The 14,665-nt window shown below is 39.5% G+C and overlaps 1 protein-coding gene across 7 annotated transcripts in view; it reads right to left on the bottom strand.

Annotated features, from left to right (window-relative positions):
• The window catches only part of SCAI (suppressor of cancer cell invasion), a 165,203-nt gene that overhangs the window by 103,631 nt on the left and 46,907 nt on the right, over positions 1 to 14,665 (bottom strand). For 2 of the 7 annotated variants that reach the window (XM_025475128.3, XM_025475127.3), the window contains exon 3: positions 13,930 to 14,179. The exons of the other annotated variants lie outside the window; for them this stretch is intronic. In XM_025475128.3, coding sequence (XP_025330913.1) covers positions 13,930 to 13,964 — 35 coding nt within the window. In that variant the 5' untranslated portion in view covers positions 13,965 to 14,179. The remainder of the gene's footprint in view (positions 1 to 13,929; positions 14,180 to 14,665) is intronic. 7 annotated transcript variants of the gene reach the window in all.

Below are 14,665 nucleotides of genomic sequence, written 5' to 3'. Positions count from 1 at the left end.
GCTCCCTACCCTCAAGAAACTAACCACCAGTTAAATGATTCCTGCAGGTACTTTTCTGTTAATATTGCCAGAGGCCACGTCTATAAGCAAAACACCAAAGCAGGAAGATATCTCAAAGAAATACTGGAAAAGATAAGATGGGCAGCTTGAAAAATGAACATAATAAAGAAGAGAAATACACTATTTTACATGGCACTGCTAAATAGATTAAGACATTTTTAAAAGAAAACATGAAATTTGCAGGAAGTATTTGTGGCAGACAGCTTTTGTTTGCTCTGCAGTACCCATTTCCCTTGCTTTGTGCAATTACTGCTCTTGCCTTTGCATTTTATATAATCTCAGTAGAGAAAAAAACCTCCATTTGGAAAAAAAATTAAGGGCGAAAAAGAGAGGAGAAGGAGGGAGAGAATGAATCAATCAGAGAAACTGTTAATTGTACATGTGATTGATAGCGCAAAGAAAGAAACTCAAGCTTTACAGATAGGCACTGAAATGCTTACAGATGAAGTGATGTGATGTCTGAGATTTGCTTCAAAATACTCAGTGTCAGGAGAATAGGTATGGATATAGATGAAATTAGACTGGCTCTGTATTCATGATTGCTGAACTTCAGTGATGAGTAGATAGGAGTTAAAAATTAATTTTCTTTGGGTTTGAAACTTTTCATAAGAAAAAGGTTATTTTTGGTTCATCTACAGTATGGTCCCAATTTTATGAAAGCACTTCTCTCTACTCTTCTATCTATACAAATGCATGGAAAGATATCTGAGATAATGTTCAGCTAATTGTTTATGATGCTTACATCTGGGTGGTGAGATTTGGGATAGCTTCATTACTTCTTTTTTTTCCTTTTTAAGATTTTATTTATTTACTGAAGAGAGAATGAGTAAGAGCACAAGCAAGGTGAGGAGCAGAGGGAGAAGTAGACTGCCTGCTGAGCAGGAAGCCTGATGCAAGGCTCAATGCCAGGACTCTGGGATCATGACCTGAGCCAAAGGCAGATGCTTCACCAACTGAGCCACCCAGGCACCCCAGCTTCATTACTTTCATCTTTGAACTTTCTACATTACTTGAATAGATTTTTTTAAAATTTTTATTTATTTATGATAGTCACAGAGAGAGAGAGAGAGAGAGGCAGAGACACAGGCAGAGAGAGAAGCAGGCTCCATGCACCGGGAGCCCGACGTGGGATTCGATCCCAGGTCTCCAGGATCGCGCCCTGGGCCAAAGGCAGGCGCTAAACCGCTGCACCACCCAGGGATCCCTACATTACTTGAATTCAAAATAATAATCATGTTATTTTCCAAAAACATAGTGAAGTGGTATATTTTTTTAAAGATTTATTTATTTATTTTAGAGAGAGAGAGAGCACAAGCGGGAGGGGCAGAGGGAGAGAGAATCTTAAGTAGATTCTGCACTGAGTACAGAGCCTGACATGGGGCTCAATATCATGACCTGAGCTGAAACCAAGAGCCAGACGCTTAACGAATGTGCCACTTAGGCGCTCCTAGAATGATATTTCTTTTTTTTTTTTTAAGATTTTATTTATTTATTCATGAGAGACACACAGAGAGAGGCAGAGACACAGGCAGAGAGAGAGAAGCAGGCTCCATGCAGAGAGCCCAACCTGGGACTCGATCCCCAGTCTCCAGGATCACGCCCTGGGCCGAAGGCAGGTGCCAAACCGCTGAGCCACCTAGGCGTCCCTAGAGTGATAGTTCTTAAACAAAAAGGCTCAAATCAAATATGACAAAATGTTAGCAACAGTTGAATTTGGTGGGAATACAAATGATTCTTTTCTGTATAATTTTTAATTAAAAAATTAATAAAGTACTTGTGAAAATTTTCTAACATAAGGTTTCTCAAGCTTGGAACTATTGACATTTTAGGCCAAGTAGTTTCCTGTGAGGTGGCTGTCCTGTGTACTACTGAGTATTTAGCAAGCATCCCTGGCCTCTACCTACTGATACCAATAGGAATACCACCATCCTACTATCATGACAACTAAAAATGTCTCCAGATATTATCAAATGTGTCCCAGGGAGGTAAAAATTCACCCCTCCCCGCCAGCTACGAACCCAGTGCCCTAACAAAGATCTTATCCAAAGAAGTCCCAATTCTGCAAAACACAAATTCCCAAGTCCTTAGGTATATTCTTCATATCTACTAATTATTTTCAACTTTTAAAAAAATATTTTATTTATTTATTTGAGAGAGAATGCATGAGCAGGGGAAAGGAGCAGAGGAAGACGGAGAATCAGACTCCCTGCCGAGCAGGGAGTCAAACTCGAATCCAGGACTCTGGGATCATGACCTAAGCTGAAGGCACTTAACTAAGCCAGCCAAGTGCCCCGACTTTCAACATTTTATCATTTCCTTTCTTATTCCTAATTCAGTTAATAATACTCAACTTGTAGTTCAGACTATCTCAGGTATATAAACCAATTTTGCTGCTACAGATTTAATCATTCAATAAAAAATATACTGCTTCTGACACTTCCTTTATTCAGTTCCAAAGCCTGAAACTGAAATCTTAGGCTATATATAGTGCTATAACCTTCAAGATTATGGGAAAAAGCAATAAAGGTTATATAATCCAATCTTCTTAAAATATACTACTCAACCTTTGGTCAAACTGAACAGTCCCAAAGCATGCCCCAAAGCAGAGTAACCCATACAAAAATGAAAGCTCAAAGGATAATACAATTGTCATCCAGCCTCTTACTACTCAAAATGATATCTGCAGGATGAGCATTACCCCAGTTTATTAGAAATGCAGAATCTGAGGCACCAGCCCAGACCTACTAAATCAGAATCTGCATTTTAACAAGCTCTCCAGGTGATTTGTATGTACAATAAGCTTAAGAAGCAGTGATCTAGTGTTTTTTATACAACTGGTTTGAAGCTGAAGTTTAGTGGGCTATATTCTTGTAATAGAGAGACAAAGTTTCTTATATATTTGAAGATGAAATAAATAATGCACAGTTACAAAACAGCCAAAGGGTAAAAAAATATTAATGGAATCCACCTCTACCACTGCCCAAGAAAACAATCTATAATCTTAGGAAACCAATCTCAAAGATGAGACAAAATGAATTATTTTAAAATCAAGCTGAGAAAACCAAACAGTTATTTATAATGGATCCTCCCATTAAGTAAAAAGAATCTAATAAATTCTCCTGGTAAAGAGCAAAGCTAGTCTCAAGAGCATAAAGCTATAGTTCCCAAGCCTGGTTGATTATCCTGCAATGTTCATTTTTAAAATAAAGATTTCTGAGATCTACATCTAGATATGATTCAAGAGGGCTGGGATTATTCTCTTTTATTAAAACTATTTTAGCCATTTCTGATGATTGGTTCTATTTGAAAATGTCGTAAAAGATGCCATTTTCTTTCTCATTACTTTTTAAACTAATGGACATGCGTTTGGATTATTTCAAATAACTGATATGTAAAAGACTAAAATAATAGACTAATCAGTCGTGGGGAAATAACTTTAGGTAAAGGGACATCACATGGTTTCAAGTTATCCACACCTATAAAAGGGTGGTCCTAGTCAGCAATCACAAAGTGCCCTGAAGAAAGGAACCATTTCTCAGAGTCTAAACTTGAATTCTTTTTTTTTTTTTTAAAGAATTTATTTATTTATTCATGAGAGACAGAGAGAGAGAGAGGCAGAGACACAGGCAAAGGGAGAAGCAGGCTCCTGGTGGGGAGCCTGATGTGGGACTCAATCCCAGGACCCCAGGATCACTACTTGAGCCAAAAGCAGACGCACAACCACTGAGCCACCCAGGCATCCCCTAAACTTGAATTCAATTTACAATGACCACAACTTGTGACCTCCTTCAGCACCATAGTGTAAACAGTAGGAGTTTAGAAATATTTTTTCATTGGACAAATGATGAACACTGCAAGATTTTATGAAATATAAGCCAGATAAGTTACACTGCCCTGTGCAAGACAGGACTGCATCAAGGCCTCTAGAAAGGTTTGGATTTCGAGAAAGATTAAAAAATGAGGAAAGAAATGGGAGAAGAGGAGGGAGAGGAAGAGAAAGAAGAGGAGGAGGAAGAAGAAAAGGAAGAATTTTTCTAAGAATTTTAATAGCAACCTAATAGGCTATTTCATGAATCCATCCATTCTTTTTGTCTCCCTGTTAATATCATCTCCCTAAGTCAACAACATTTACATTGGAGCCTCATGACTGGTTCTCCCTACTTCTACTCCTGAACCCCTCACTTCAGTCTTAACATAGCAGCCAGAGTAATTTTTGAGATACAGTCAGTGACTCAAATAAGAAATGATAAGTTCAGAAGTGAGTCCTCCATTAGATGCAACACCAGGATTCCAAAACAGAAGCAACAGCATCTTAGTCTGTTTGGGTTGCTTTAACAAAATGCCACAGACTGGCTGGCTTATAAACAGACATTTATTTCTCACCATTCTGGGGGCTGGAAGTCTGAGATCAGAGTGTCAGCATGTTCAGGCAAGTACTCTCTTCTGGGTCACACATTTGTATCCTCACACAGTGGACAAGGTTTAAAGGGTCTGTCTGGAGCTTCTTTTATAAGACATTAATCCCAATAGGTTCCACCCTCATGACTTAAACACACATCAAAGGCCCCATCTACTAAGACCTTTGGAAGTTAGGGTTTCAACATATGAATTTGGGGGAAATACAAACATTCAGACTACAGCAGCAACCTTAACCAGACATCCTTAACCAAGGTCTTCCAGTAGTATGACTTTAGCAGTAATCCTAGATCTCTTGAGGGACGCTGGCAGGGCAGGGGGTGGAGGGGGTGGCTCAGTCATTTGTGTCTTCCTTTGGCTCAGGTCATGATCCCAAGATCCTGGGATAGAGCCCCACAGCAGGGCTTCCTGCTCATCAGGGAGCGTACTTTCCTCTCCCTCTGCCCCTCTCCCTGCTTGTGGTCTCTGTGTCAAATAAAATCTTTAAAAAATCTAGATCTTTTGATTCCCTTGGTCCCTGCCTGCTTTCTAAACCATTAAACCAGACTTTCCATCAGTGCTGTGAGGTACTTGAAAACCTTCCAATAAATTCCTTTTCTGCTTAACTTGGCTGGAATTAGGGCCTGTAATTCTCAACCAAGAACCTTCCCTGGAACAATGCTGTGCCACCCCGCCCCATCCTCTTTTAATGATCTGTCACTCACTGAGGTTTGCCTTCCAAAAATGGATATTAAAAAGCAAAAATTCTAAATACCATTTACATTTCCAAACATGCTAACACACTACACACTCCTGCACAGGGTTGTCTTGGCATGTGCTATCATCTCAGCTTGTAATGCTCATCCCCAAAATACTGGGATAGCTAGTTCTACCACCATATCCTTGTCTCTGGTCAAATCACCTTATCAGAGAAACCTTCCCAGACCACTCTGTATAAAACAGAAAGACCCTTCCTTATGTTACATAATTTTTCTTCAAAATTATCACCATCTGATATATCATAAATTTACTTATTTATTGTCTATCTTCAGATACAATATAAACTCCACAAGGGGAGGGACTCTGTTTTATCATTTCCCTATCTCTGGTGCTTGCGACAGAGCCTAGCACATAGTAGCTGCTCAGGCAAACTTTTGTGAAAGAAATTATTAAGTACATTTTAGATGTTTTTTTTTTTTAAGACTTACTCATATATTTTAGAGAAAGAGAGAGAGAGAGAACATGAGCGGAAGGGGCAGAGGGAGAGGGAGAGACAATCTCAAGCCGATTCTATACTGAACACAGAGCCAGATGTGAAGTTCCATCTCGCAACTCTGAGATTACAAACTGAGCTGAAACCAAGAGTCATACACTTAGCCAATTGTGACATCCAGGCAACCCTAGCTTTTTTCATTATAAAAATTTATTTTCAAAACTACACTTTTTGTGGTAAGCACCAAGCAATGTACAGAACTGTCTAATCACCATGTTGTACACTTGAAACGAAGAAAACATTGCATGTCAACTATACTTCAATGACAAAAACTTAAAAAATAAAAAATAGATAGTTATTAGGATGCCTGAATAGCTCAGTTAAGTGTCCAACTCTGGGTTTTGTCAGAGGTCATGATCCATGGGTTGTGAGATCAAGTTCCAAGGTGGGCTCAATGCTCAGTACTCAGCATGGAGTCTGCTTAAGTTTCTCTCTCTCTCTCCCTCTGCCCCTCTCCCCACCTGAGCATGCACACTCTCTCTCTCTCAAAATATAAATAAAATCTTTAAAAAATAAATGGATATATTAACATGTATTAATTATTTTCAAACACACAAGTTGTGATAGATATAGATATGTGCCTCCTAGATCTCCCTGCAAGGAAGGACTTGTCCCATTTGCTAGGAGTGCTGTCACTCCTTCAGGGATCATCTCTGAAGGGCTGCCTTGTCCAAGGTCATGTTCCTCCCAAGGCAGCCCATATCCAGTGACTGATGGAGAGAAAGGTATAAATGTGCAGCCATTTCAGTCCAGGGCAGGACAATTCTAAAACACCACTTTAGCTCTAGGATTTCTATAGATTTAGGTAAGACCATTGTTTAGGACAGCATCATAGCTCAGCTTCTCCTCCTGCCAAATCCTGCCTCTTTCCCATCCCTCCCACAGGTATTGAACATAAGGGCACTTCTTTAACATCTTGTACATTAAACTCTATCTCAAATTCTGCTTCTAGAAGACCCCAACCTGTGGCATGCTTGTTGTTAAAACTAAAAAACAGGGGCACCTGGGTGGCTTAGTTGGTTAAGCGGCTGCCTTCAGCCCAGGTGATGATCTCAGGGTCCTGGGATCAAGCCCTGATTCGGGCTCTCTGCTCTGTGGGGAGTCTGCTTCTCCCACTCCCTCTCCCCCTCCACAAGAGAGCTTGTGCTCTCTTTCTTTCAAATAAATAAATAAATAAATAAATAAATAAATAAATAAATAAATAAAATCTTTTAAAAAACTAAAAACCAAACCAACAAACTTCATCCCTATAAAGTAGAATACTAACATCCCTATAATAGTCCTATAATATGCATTCTCTCCTTCTACAGAAATGGTCATATAATAAAAGAGTCCCCTATTTTATCTAGGCATAAGGCTAACCAGGAAAAACTATTCTTTGGTGCATCCAGGTGTGGCCATGTAGCTAAGTTACAAGCTGAAGTGATGATGTGTATAACTTCCAGAACTTGTCCTTAGAGGAACTGAGGTACCCTCTTCCCCTCTGACCCTTTCCCCTTTCTTTGAAAGGGAATATGGTCATAATATTGGGTATCTCATATCATGCAGATGTGGACAATAACCTAGTAATGACAGAGCAACCACATAAAAGGAGCCTGGAACCCTGTGGAGCCACCATAGCAGCCTGGGCCGCTCAAACTATATTATTACATGAGAAAGAAAGCTATATCTTGTTAAACCTCTCTAACCTGGGTGACAGCTACCATTGTTGTCTGTGCTATGTCTGCAGCTTTCCCCAGCCCCATGTTCTCACTTGCCATGGTCAGCACCCACAGATCTTTGTAGGAAGGCTACCCCCTGGCTGCCAGCATTTCTGGTCATTTATGCACCCCTCCTCATGAGGGGCAGTCCTTAAGCAATGACTGATGGGAATGGGATAGAAAGGCTCTACCTTTGTATTTTGTTCTTGATTAGGACACCTGTTAGGAATAAGCTCCAGAACGCTTCAGGACTGAGGCACAGGTGTCCTCCCTGAGGCTTTGCTTGATCCTTGCTCCATCCTCGCTTGGCCTCTAGTCCCCTTCTCTCTTTGCAGTCTCCCTTCCTCACTCCCTACCAAGTCTCCCTGAAACTCTTCCTAGTAAGTCACTTTCCCATGAAATCTCATCCCACGTTCTGTTTCCGGGGATCCAAACCTGAGACAGTATTCATTTGAATATCATCCTATTCTCCAGAGTTCATCACAGTTAATACTTGCACACCTTGACAAACCTTTTCCCCTGCAAAATCAAATATATGGTGACTCTTTTAAATAAAAATGGAATTATAATTTAAACCATGCACCTCACCTTTTTCACTTAAAATGGTGCAAGGACCTGTGGAATTTAAGGAAGATGAACATAGCAGAAGGGCAAGAAAAAGAAAATAAGATGAAATCAAAGAGGGAGACAAACCATAAGAGACTCTTACCTATGGGAAACAAACTGAGGGCAGCCCGGGTGGCTCAGCGGTTTAATGCCACCTTCAACCCAGGGCCTGGTCCTGGAGACCCGAGATCAAGTCCCACGTCAGGCTCCCTGCGTGGAGCCTGCTTCTCCCTCTGCCTGTGTCTGTCTCTCTCTCTCTCTCTCTCATGAATAAATAAAATCTTTTTTAAAAAAATGAAAAGAAACAAACGGGTTGCGGGGGGGGTGGAGATGGGGTAACTGGATGATGGGCATTAAGGAGGGCATGTGAGGTAATGAGCACTGGTGAATCACTGAATTCTACCTCTGAAATTAATAATACACTGTGTGTTAATTGATTTTAAATAAAAATAAATAATAAAATGATTCATGGACCATATTCCATGACTGTAGAATATACACTTCATTATTTTTCAGGATATATAGCTGCCTATAATTTAAAGTCTAAATAAAAATCAAAAATGTTTTGGTGTACTTGGCTGGCTCAGTTAGAGGAGCATATGACTCTTGATCTTGGGGTCACTGAGTTTGAGCCCCATTTCGGGTGTAGAGATTAAATAAATACATAGAAAAATAAACCTAAAAAATTTTTTTTGGAGGAAGGAAGTGGAGAAGGAATTTAGAAAGAGGAGAAACTTCTTTGGTTCATACCTGTAGTTCTGCTCATTAATGAGAAAAAAAAGATTACATATACACTGACTTCTAGGAACACCAAAAAGAAGCAAGGTAGAATTTACTAAAAAGAGATAAATTAGGGGTGCCTGGGTGGCTCAGTTAGTTGAGCATCTGACTCTTGGTTTTGGCTTGGGTTGTGAGATTGAGCCCTCAGTCAGACTCTGTGCTCAGTGGAGTCTGCTTGGGGTTTCTTTCCCTCTCCCTCTGCAGCCTCCTCCTACTCATGCTCATTCTCTCTCTCAAATAAATAAACACTTTTTTTAAATGGACAAATTTTGGGATGCTGGCGTGGCTCAGTGATTGAGTGTCTGCCTTCGGCTTAGGACGTGACCCAGGATCCAGGATGGAGTACCACATCAGGCTCCTTGCGGGGAGCCTACTTCTCCCTCTGCCTATCTCTGCCTCTCTCTGTGTGTCGCTCATGAATAAGTAAATAAAATCTTTAAAAAAAAAAAGGCTTAAAAAAATGGATAAATTTTATCTTCTATATCTTATATCCTGAAATTCCTGAAAGAGGCTAAAGGACTGAAAAAGATTAATATATTTTATATGTACATATAACCATCAATACATTAACTCTAAAACATAAAACTATAAATATATTTTAAGATATACATAAAATTCATGTAAAAAATCAGGATGAGGGGACCCTGGGTGGCTCAGCGGTTTGGCGCTTGCCTTTGACCCAGGGTGTAATCCTGGAGTCCCAGGATCGAGTCCCACATTGGGCTCCCAGCATGGAGCCTGCTTCTCCCTCTGTGTCTCTGCCTCTCTCTCTCTCTCTCTCTCTATGTCTATCATGAATAAATAAATAAACTCTTTAAAAAAAGTCGGGATGATGTTCTTTAGAATCTGGTCATTTAAGGAAGCAGGCAGAGGATAAAGAATCATATGATGCATTTGGTGTACTGTTAGTCTAACACTATTTGAAGTTTGGTGTTTCCAAGGAATATTCTTTTGTTATTGGCAAAATATATTCTGGCTATTTCAAAGGCATATGTTGCCTAAATTACACCTACATTTTAAGGAAGAAGAGTTTACAGATGTTTCATGAACCTCCAAGAATTAAAATAACAGTCAACAACAGAAAATTTCAATAACAACATTAAGATTTTTTTAAATTTTATTTATTTATTCATTCATGAAAGACACAGAGAGAGAAAGAGAGAGAGAGAGGCAGGTAGAGGGACAGGCAGAGGGAGAAGCAGGTTCCATGTTAGGAGCCTGACATGGGACTCGATCTTGGGTCCCCAGGATTACGCCCTGGGCCAAAGGCAGGTGCCAAACCGCTGAGCCACCCCAGGATCCCCCAACATTATTTAAGATTATAACATATTTAGAACATAACTGACGGGATTCCTGGGGTGGCTCAGCGGTTTGGCGCCTGCCTTTGGCCCGGGGCGCGATCCTGGGGTCCCGGAATCGAGTCCCATGTTGGGCTCCCGGCATGGAGCCTGCTTCTCCCTCTGCCCGTGTCTCTGCCTTTCTCTCTATGTCTATCATGAATAAATAAATGAATAAATCTTAAAAAAAAATAGAACATAACTGAAAATATAACAGGGGTGTCTGGGTAGCTCAGTCAGTTAAGCCTCTGACTCTTAGTTTCAGCTCAGATCATGATCTCAGGGTGTGGGACCAAGCCTGCATGGGGTTCTGAACTCAGCACACATTCTGCTTGAGATCCTCTCCCTCTGCCTTCCCTTACATGCATGTACTGTCTCTAAAATAAATAAATAAATCTTTAAAAAAAGAAAATATAACAGTAAAAATGATCCTATTGGATACTGAATCTGGATTACAAGTATAAAAGGGATTTAATAAAGCATTGTAACATTTATTTTCCACAAAATGACTATACTGGTGCATAAAATCAAACATAAGCCTTTAAAAGACAACTCTTATGAATGACACGATTTGTTTTTTACTCATTTGCAACTGTTCAGTGTTAACATACCAAAACTTTGTTGGGCCAATAATCTGTAACACTGTAATTTAAGGATGTTAAAATGAGGCATGGCAGAGAGAAGCAGTAGCACTGCTGATAAATTAAGAAACAGAGGAGGGTCAGATGTGAGAGAGAACTTCCATGGTGGTGTTTTTCCTATTTGTGCACTGCAAAGGGAAATCTCCAATCTAGTTATTAAACTTTCAGTCTGTCAGAGGTAATAGCTATTATGCCGAAAGCAATTACACAGGCTAGCACTGGAGATCTGAGTGTTTTGTTGTTGTTTTAGGAGAAGTAAGATAATTCCTGGGTTTGTGTGTATGTGCTCTTATCCCTTAATCAGCAAGTACATCCACAGTATCAAAACTCTCACTCCTTTTTTCATTTCTACTCGACTGGCAAAATCACAGATTAAAAAAAAAAAATCACTGTAGGAAAGTGTGCCCCATGTTACCTTTGATACAATCATTTTTAGACAATTTTTGGAAACAGATTTACTTGTAGGGGATTTTCTTGAGATGTAGAGAAGTGACTGCAGTTCCATAAAGGTTCTTTCTGATACTGCTAGCTACATTTTTAACATCCTTTAAGAATATACAGATATATATATAAATGTGGGAAAAATATATATGTAGATACTCCCCAAATTAAGCTAACCATGATGTAATTCCCACCGCATTATAAAAAGAACCACTTTTTTTCTCTGAACAAATACACATCTTTTATTTGAATAAAACGTAAGAATTATCACTGTTACCTGGACCTGAACATTCAAAAGTTTTGGAGTAGTAATGCACATAAGAAAATTATGCATGTCAGTAGGGTTGTTAACTTTATATTTATATATTTGTATTAATATCTTATATAATGAATGTATTTCCTGTTTATGTCTGTTCTGTCTCATGGAACAGTATCAATGGAGACGCCTGGGTGGCTCAGCAGTTGAGTGTCTGCCTTTGGCTCAAGGTGTGATCTTGGTGTCCAGGGATCAAATCCCACATCTGGCTCCTCCCAGAGAGCCTGCTTTTTCCCTTCTCTCTGCCCAGGTCTACCCCCCCCCCCCCCGCCCCCCCGCCGTGTTTCTCATGAATAAAATCTCAAAAAAAAAAAAAAAAAAAGAAAGAAAGAAAGAAAAGAAAAGAACAGTATCGATGATTTAAAACTGGTCTCTGCTAACCGTTGTGAAGCTCTATTAAAACCATCAGTAAAGCTCTTGACTGCTTTGTGAAAGGCTAAATCCTAACCACTAGATCACCAGGGGGCATCCTGACTGCTTTGTCCTGATTGCTAAGTATTCTAATGTGAGATATGTTGGGGGAGGAGGGTTAAAATATTCGTAACCTAACCATTTTTAAGTATACAGTTCAGTGGCATTAAGTACATTCACACTGTTGTACAATCATCACCACCACCCGTTGTCCAGGATTTTTCATCTTTCCAAACTGTAACTCTCTGTACCCTCTATTCCCCCTCCTTGAGAGGGGGAATTGAACAACTCTCTATTCCCCCTCCTTGAGACCCTGGAAATTCTACTTGCTGTCTCTGTGAATTTGGCTACTTTAGGTACCTCATATAAGTGGAAGCATACATATGTGTCCTTTTACGTCTGGCTTATTTCACTTAGCATAATGTCTTCAAAGTTCATCCTGTAGCATGCACCAGAATTTCATTTCTTTTATGACTGAATAATATTATGTAATATATACATAGTTTATCCATTCATCCATGGATGGACATTTGGATTGTTTCCATTTTTGGCTACTGTAAGTAATGCTGCTCTGAACACTAGTGTACCTATGCATATGTGCTCAAGTCTCTGCTCTCAATGCCTTTGGGTATATACCCAGCAGTAGAATTGTCTGTTGGATTACACAGTCATTTTTAAGTCTTTGGAAACTCACCATACTCTAATGTAAGATTTTAAAGCACAAAGATAAGTGGTATTCTACAGATCTATGAGAGGGATCTCTTATCTCTTATATTGATGGTGCACACTGATTACATGAATCTTAAAATTGCAACTTGTAACACATGTCAGAAGTGTCCCAGGATTTCACAGCTGGGAGAAAACTTTATTAATAGCAGCTATCATTTATTGGTGGTTTACTAAATGCCAGATTTTGAGCTAAGTTTTACATATAAAGATGAAAATACAATACCAGCCAGCCAAGAAATCAGAAATACAATATTTCCCTACATGTATTTTTGAGTGTTAACAGTTGTTATGAAAGAGAGAGAAACAAATCAGTTGGTTAAACAATTTAGATTTTCTCGTGAGGATTTTTTCAGACTTCAAAAATACGCACTGTGACTTTCTAAGAGGGGATATATGAACCCATTATTCAAATTGCTTGGCTTTTGTTGAAGACCATGTTGCAGGAATGTTCTGATCTAGGACAGGGTTCTCAACTGCAGCACTACTGGCATCTGGGACCAGTAGTGGGGAAGCTGCTCAGTGTATCATAGATCGCTCGCTCAGCAGCATCTCAGTAGTATCCTCTACACACTAGATGCTGGTAGCACTTAATGACAATCAAAAATGTCCCCAGAAATTGCCAAAGGTATCCTGGGAGGCAAAAATCATCCTCAGCTGAGGACTACTGGTCTGTTACTATCTCACTAAGCTCACTATCCACTTCCCCACTTAAATAGGAGCCATTAAATATAGATTTCCTTGTTGTTCCCCACCCCCACCTCAAACTTGTCTTCCTCCTTTCCTCCTCCTCTTCTACATAACAATAGCTGCTCCTCTCAGCCTCTTCCGGCACACTGGATTCCATTCCCATTCACCCCATACCATAACCTGTCCATCAATTATCTGCTGCTTAGCACATTTAATTTCTCCCTCAGGCTCCAAACATGCTCATGTTTTTTCTTTCCTAAACAAAACAAACAAACCCAAACAAACCCCTTCTCCACCCCCTTAAGTTTTTCTCTCTCCCCCATACAACTAAATTTTCTTAATTATGACCTCCACTTCTCCTCACCTCACTTTTACTTCTCTGCCCAATAAAATCTGGGTCTACAGTCATTTCTCTATTCTCTCAAAGATCAAGACCTCCTAATTGCCCAGTTCAATGGTTTCCTCAGGGTCTTGCCATTACCTAACATCACCTCGTGGTGAAAATATCTTGAATAAACTTTTTTTAAATAAACTTCTGAAGAAAATATGTGACCTGAGGAACAGCCTAAGTCTTGAATTCCGTGACATCACTCTCCTAGCTGTCTTCTCATCTCATTGATAGTGTTCTGTATTTCCCTGTGTCTTCTGTCACCCCAAAATGTAGGCAGTCCTTTGGGGGTCACTTTCAGTACTCTTCTAAATGATTTCCATCACTCCAAATACCTCTAGGAATTCTGTTTATCTCTGACCCCATTCTATCCTGGTCTCTCAAGTCAGATCTGTTAATAGTAAGATGGCAGAATCTGAAGGGGAAAAAAAAAACAGAACCAGAATTTCTGTTTATTACAAGAAACAATAATAACTACCACCAATAAATGCCTTCTACATGCTAGGCACTGAAGAAAGCACATTACAAACATTAGTTAATTTAACTTACTCCTCAACAACTCTATGAAGTAGGACTTACTATTCCAACATTATAAATGAGGTTACAATCTCTATGGAGTTCAGTAATTCTCTTATATACCTAGTAAATTTTAAGTATTAGATTGGAACACTAGTGCTTTTATTTCAAAGTCAATTTTCTTAACCAAGTAATATTACCTTTTACATTTCTCCTCAAAATTCAGTTCTCTTAGATCTTCCTGATTTTCACAAACTTAGAGGATCATTTAAGGTCAACACTGTAAGCTATCAACAGTCTTGGCCTCTAAATTAAAGAAGATATTTTCCCAAGAATTCTAGAGCTAAAAGAGAGTCAACATTATATAGTTCACCTCCAAGCCTGT

The sequence above is a fragment of the Canis lupus genome, chromosome 9 (assembly GCF_003254725.2).
Source record: "Canis lupus dingo isolate Sandy chromosome 9, ASM325472v2, whole genome shotgun sequence".
NCBI classification, from domain to species: domain Eukaryota; kingdom Metazoa; phylum Chordata; class Mammalia; order Carnivora; family Canidae; genus Canis; species Canis lupus.
This window is presented reverse-complemented; position numbering and strand designations above follow the sequence as displayed.